The following is a 6,000-nucleotide window of genomic DNA, read 5'->3' as shown; positions in this document are numbered from 1 at the left end:
TGCGTTCATAGCATGTGCGCAGTGAATAGGTTCGCGCAGCTTGGAAGCGGGTTGTCCAGTGATTACTTGGTGAAGGCTTTGATGTGAGCTATTTTTTCTAATGTTTTGTTGATATCTCACAGGCGCGAGCTTTTTATATGTTATGACAGTAAATTAACTGTTTATATAATTTCATTTGTCTATTTCACCACACGTTCTTCTTACCGAGTCACTTTCTTAGTTCGATACTTAAAAGCAATGTCATTATTTAGCGTTGACAGAATTTCTAACTGTGATATAGATATGTCGTTGTCACAGACAAAACTCAATGTCTTGTTTTATTGACACATGTGTGTCTGCCTGCCTGTCTGCTAATGACAATATTTAATACACAGCTGCTATCACTGACCACATGCAATCAGGCTATACACCATAAACAAAATGCATTGATTTATGGCCCGAGTTCGGTCTCTTTCACATTATGTAATTACACAGACAGGCAGGTGTGATAGTTGAACACTTGACATGTTATGATGTCTGTTGATTGCAAAATGTTATACACAAAAAATGAGCATGTATTTACAAAACCCAACATCTCTACATGTACACACACAATAAGCCGTGAGGGCATACGCAAATGAACCAGTCGTTACACTTGAGTGCACACCCACCCGCTCTGACTGGGTTCGGTATCCCGGCTGCTTCGTTTCGTGGGAAGTAAACCCGAGTACACAATATTGCACTTTTGATTTGCGATTGTACGCTTATAATTTTGTTTATATGTTTTTTCATAACCAGCAATGTATATTATATGTCACGAATAAGTGATAATTGTGTTTTAATTATGTTTGATTTTTTGGTTGCATGTGACCTTTAAGTACGACGTAAACCCCATTTTACCTCACCTCTTACGTCGGTGAAGGTCGAGTGCTCACAACAGCTGGTTTGTCTCATTCAATTGCTTACAGCGATAAATAAGAAATAAAACACTGCTCCACATCTCATGCCACATCATTTTTAAGCATGCGTGCATCAGCGGCCATTCTCTACGTTTCCTAAGAATAATGGGAATTTCATTAATCATTTTTTATTTAAATGCTATTATCGGCAAATGGTTAACTAAGTATGTGTCGATATTTCCTTTTCATCTAACGCTCTGTTGGACATAAATTGCTTTAGATAATGAATAGATCTGCTGTACATCTAAATGGAAAGTTTAATTAATAAAACTTGTCTCTGTGTTTTTCCGGGGTTAAAAGTGTTGCCAATAAGCAGGCCATAGATCGATTTGATTTTTTGCTTGTTCCTTGGAGCTGCAGTCGGAACTATTTAGTTTCAATGACAGCGACATGTAAACAACAGCCAAGATAAACGCGGTCGGGTAACAGTCACACCCAATCCACAAAGTCACCACGACTGACCACCCGATACATTATACTGCCTCTGACATATTTTGTCCCAGATCTCACAGACATACGACTGTATTACACATTTAAAACACAACATATACATGTATCTTGGTCATCCATCGATCCGATGATGACTGTCCTCATGTGTTAAGTCCTTTTCTTGTGTGGGCGCGGAGATGGCAGTTTAGGACGATCCCTGATGGGCAGACACGGGTGCAGTGGGGGCATGGAAACTGTCCTGGGTGGTCAGGGTTAGCGATTGACGCCTTTCTTCGTGTACGTGCTTCAGCTACATCAGCTCGCCTCTTATCCTCACAGTTGTCTCGCGCCTGGGTAATGAGGGCGCGCCAGCCTTGTCTGTCCATAGCACACAGCTCTAACTGTTTGGGAGGGATGCCAGAGTGTCTTATGTTGGACTTAATACAGTCTTTGAATCTCTTGTGTTGTCTGCTCCTATTCCCATAGCCCCAGAGTGCTTGGGCAGCCAATGGTCATCCATCCGGATCACGTGACCAACCCAACGGAGCTGGGCTTTCAGGATCATGGCCTCGATGCTGATCATTTGGCTCTGTCCTGGACCCCAATGTTTGTGACCCGGTCTTGCCAATGAATGTTCATGATCGACCTCAGGCTTTTCATGTGGAACTTCTCCAACTGCTTCGAGTGTCTTTTGTATATGGTCCACGTCTCCACATGCGTAGAGGAGGCTAGTGAGAACGACAGCCTTGTACACCTTGAGCTTCGTGGACAGCTGGACGTTGTGTTGGTTCAGGACGCGAGGTCGGAGACGACCGATAGCTTGACTGGCTTTGCAGATCCTGGCGTTTATCTCCTTATCCAGGCTGCCACCGTTGCTGATAGTGGTGCCGAGGTACCTAAAGTCGTTTACCGTCTTCAGCTGCGTGCCCTCGATGGAGATGGCGGGGGCAGGGGCGGTGGAGGCTCGCGAGGGTTGGAACAGTACTTCTGTCTTGCCCAGGCTGATGGTGAGACCAAAGAGGCGGGATGCTTCTGCGAACTTACTCACGATGAGCTGGAGGTCAGACTCCTTGTGGGCCATGAAGGTACAGTCATCAGCGAAAAGCGCTTCCAGGACAATCTTCTCCACGACCTTGGTCTTGGCATCCAGTCGTCGAACAGAGAGCCGTCGAGTCTGTATCGCAGATATACCCCAAGGTCCCAGTCCCTGGTGGCATGGCTGAGGACGCAGGTAAAAAAGAGGTTAAAGAGGATCGGGGGGTGCCGTTCCACTAACCGATCTTAGCCCTACGCCAATCATAAACCCCTTAAATCCCAATCTTAGCGTGACGTTACGATCGGCTTACCGTTCCACTAACCAATCTTACCCAGGTCAATCGTAAAGTTAAGATCCAAAGTCTAAGTTGCTCATGACCAACTTAGGATCGCTGAAATCAATCGTAGAGAAACCAAAATGGTGGCTTTCATATTCTATGTGAAGAAGAAGAGCGAGCACTTCACCGTGAGAGTCCCATAAACCCCCCACGAAATGAATGTGTTTATTTCTGTGATGTAAACAAACACAGCACTGAAGCCTTACACATGTGAGGCCAGTCTGACCACTGTCGTCATAGGAACACAGCCGAGGAAGTCGGTTTAATACATTTGTACAACAATATTGCAACGTCATGGTTAAGCATACGGACGGGTCATGAAGTGAACAATGTTCTGAAACAAAAAGATACAAATATGTTTGATTATGTGCGCTAATTTGTGGGGGGTTTCAAGACCACTTACAGATTCTAGATACTTTATAAATAGAGGATGCCTCGCCACGCCTTGTTTATTCTGATCGACAAGGTTCAGCCACATTATGCCTGATACCCAGCGTTCACACGCACTTGCACCTGAAACCAAGGTGCTCACTACCCTAATATTTTTTCTCGAGGTTTTTCTCTCCACGTTTTGACTTTGTTCCAAAACTACTTCCTTCGTCTGCTAGACTATGCAAAAGGAGATTACTCGTGCCTCGCATTTCTCTGTCTCTCGCACGAAAGAGTCTCGATCTAAGCTTAGATCGGATCGTAAGATCGGCACCGGCTACGAATGGCCTAAGATCGGTTAGTGGAAGGGGTGTAAATTTTAGCTAAGACGATTGTAAACTTGGCATAGCTTGCTAAGATTGATCTTAGGTAAGATCGGTTAGTGGAAGAGCACCCAGGTCGATAAAGACCGCATACAAGTCCATGTTTTGCTCTAGACATTTCTCCTGGTTCGGGCGGAATCCACACTGTGTTTCTGGCAGGTTCTCTTCGGAGATGTTCACGGTCAGTCGGTTGAGGAGGACCCGGGCCAGTACTTTCCCAGCAATAGAGAGGAGGGACCCTACAATTCAGTCTTGCTGCCCTTATTCTTGCACAGGGAGACGACAGTGTCTTACCCTGAAGTCTTTTGGCAGTTCTTCGTCCTCCCAGATGCTAGTGAGGAGGAATCTGCTTAATCGCCTTCGAGATTTCGTCCATTGGAGGGGGAGGTCGAGGCAGTGGACAGTGGTTCTTTGTGGGATCAGGTCAAGGGCATAGGGGTCTACAGTGGAGGGCCTATTGAGTAGGTTGCGGAAGTGCTCTCTCCATCGCACATTGATGCTGCTCTTCTTCAACAGTGTCGAGCCGTCTACCGACAGGAGTGGGGTAGTACATGGCTTGGAAGGTCCATAGACTTCCTTGATGGCACTGTATTAGACATTTAAAACACAACATATATATATATATATATATATATATGCTGTTAAATAGGGGTCGGAAGGGTGAGCTTATGGTTAAAGCGCTCGCTCGTGACGCTGATTACCCGGGTTCGATTCTCCACATGGGTACAATATGTGACGCTCATATATGGTGTTCGGACCGTGTTCCTCCTCGTGATATTGCTGGAACATTGCATAACGCGGCGTAAACCCATACTCACTCACACCTGTTTAATATAATTTACACCAATTCAACTTTAAAGACGACAAACAGCGTCTGTGTGATACCTGCTTCACGGTAGTCGCTGTGAGTGAGTGAGTGAGTGAGTGAGTATTGCTCAACTCCGCATCAATAATCAAACAGTTATTGTTTGCTTCTCTGTTGTTTAAACGCCGCACTCAGGAATATTCCAGCTATATGGCGGCAGTCTATAAATAATCGAGTCTGGACCAGACAATCCAGTAATCAACATCATGAGCATCAATCTACGCATTTGGAATGACACGGGTCAACAAGTCAGCGAGCCTACCACCCGATCCCGTGAGTCGCCTCTTACGACAAGCATGGGTTGCTGAAGACCAGTTACAGAAAAAAATATAGACGACTTGGGGACTCATTTTATCATTTTATTTCTTTGTAATCAGGTTCATTGCGATGTTTGTGAATTAAAAACATTTTCCGAGTTGTTTTTTGATATTTTTTTAGTTGTATCATTAACCCGGTAATAGAAGGTGCGACATTAAACATTGGTCCCACACATACTCAACAAGTGAGGCAGAGAACCAGGTTTTCGGCGAGACGAGTAAACGTTGGACTTTTGATCTTATATCTATTCTTACTTTAGGCATGTGTATTCGCAGTCACACTGGCTGTGAGAGGGCAACATTCACCTCTTCATCCGTTGTGTAGTCTGTGTGTGGGGTGTGGGGAGTAGCTTAGTGGTTAAAGCATTTGCTTTCGCGTTCGCCGAATACACGGGTTCGATTCCCCGCATGGGTACGATGTGTGAAGAACATTTCCGGTATATTGCTAAAGGCGGCGTGAAACAAAACTCACTCGCACGATGTGTGCATGCGTGACTTCGGAAGATGCAGCATTGTCATCTCAAACAAAAGTGTATTTACAGCATCGGAGATACAGACAGACAGACTTTATTCGTATATAATAATAATATATGCATATTTATAATGCGCCCTTTCCACACCCTAAGGCATGCTCAAAGCGCTACAGAATCCTTCCGACATATCCGGCATACAACACAAAACAGGACTGGACCAAGGACTGATCGCTGTGGCACCCCACATGTGATTACAGCGCATTTTGATCTCTCAGTGCCAACGACAACAGATTGCTGTCGGTCAGATAGATAAGACGTCACCCATTGAAGGGCGTGACCTTCAAGTCCGTACTGTTGTTTGAGCCTGGACAAGAGTCTATTACGATCGATTGTGTCGAAGGCTGCAGAGTGGCTGTATGAGGCCATGAGACTGAGAGTACATCGCAATACAGACTGTTTAGTGGCGTGAGAGACTTATGGTGATAAATTCCATGAAATCGTTTGCAAGGATTCCTAGGAATATAAATATATATGGATGAATTAATATACACATTGAATAACAATGAATAGTTAGTGATGTACAAACTTCTGGAGTAGCAATTTAGACTTGGTGCATAGACCTGAGAGTAGACAAAAACTGTGTAATAATGTAAGGTATACAGAGTCGCACGGGAGGGATTAAACTTAGGTCTCTTAGTCTTAAATACCTTTGCTATAAAAATTGATCAACACAAGGTAATTTTTTCATTTTTGTTGGCTAGTAGTCCTACAAACGTATCGAAAGATGGGCGATTTGCCGCCAGTATTGAGGACTAATATCTTCGTTTTATCGGTATGAATAGTTAATCCCCAT

General features: G+C 44.4%; 1 protein-coding gene across 1 annotated transcript; it reads right to left on the bottom strand.

Moving 5' to 3' along the window:
• Positions 1-1,794: 1,794 nt before the first annotated feature.
• Positions 1,795-4,988, bottom strand: LOC124270483. Its single transcript, XM_046705482.1, has 3 exons — positions 4,981-4,988; positions 3,787-4,078; positions 1,795-2,586 (listed from the first exon to the last, which is right to left on the bottom strand). The coding sequence occupies exons 1-3, from the start codon at positions 4,986-4,988 to the stop codon at positions 1,795-1,797; spliced, it is 1,092 nt and encodes a 363-aa protein (XP_046561438.1).
• Positions 4,989-6,000: the final 1,012 nt, after the last annotated feature.

The sequence above is a fragment of the Haliotis rubra genome, unplaced genomic scaffold (genome assembly GCF_003918875.1).
Source record: "Haliotis rubra isolate DU_JTF1 unplaced genomic scaffold, ASM391887v1 Scf152, whole genome shotgun sequence".
Taxonomy (NCBI): Eukaryota; Metazoa; Mollusca; class Gastropoda; order Lepetellida; family Haliotidae; genus Haliotis; species Haliotis rubra.
This window is presented reverse-complemented; position numbering and strand designations above follow the sequence as displayed.

Coding starts and splice junctions, on each gene's coding strand:
- LOC124270483 (XM_046705482.1), bottom strand. Junction 2,587..3,786: donor AACTGCCAAAAGACTTCAGG/GTAAGACACTGT, acceptor CTGCGTCCTCAG/CCATGCCACCAGGGACTGGG.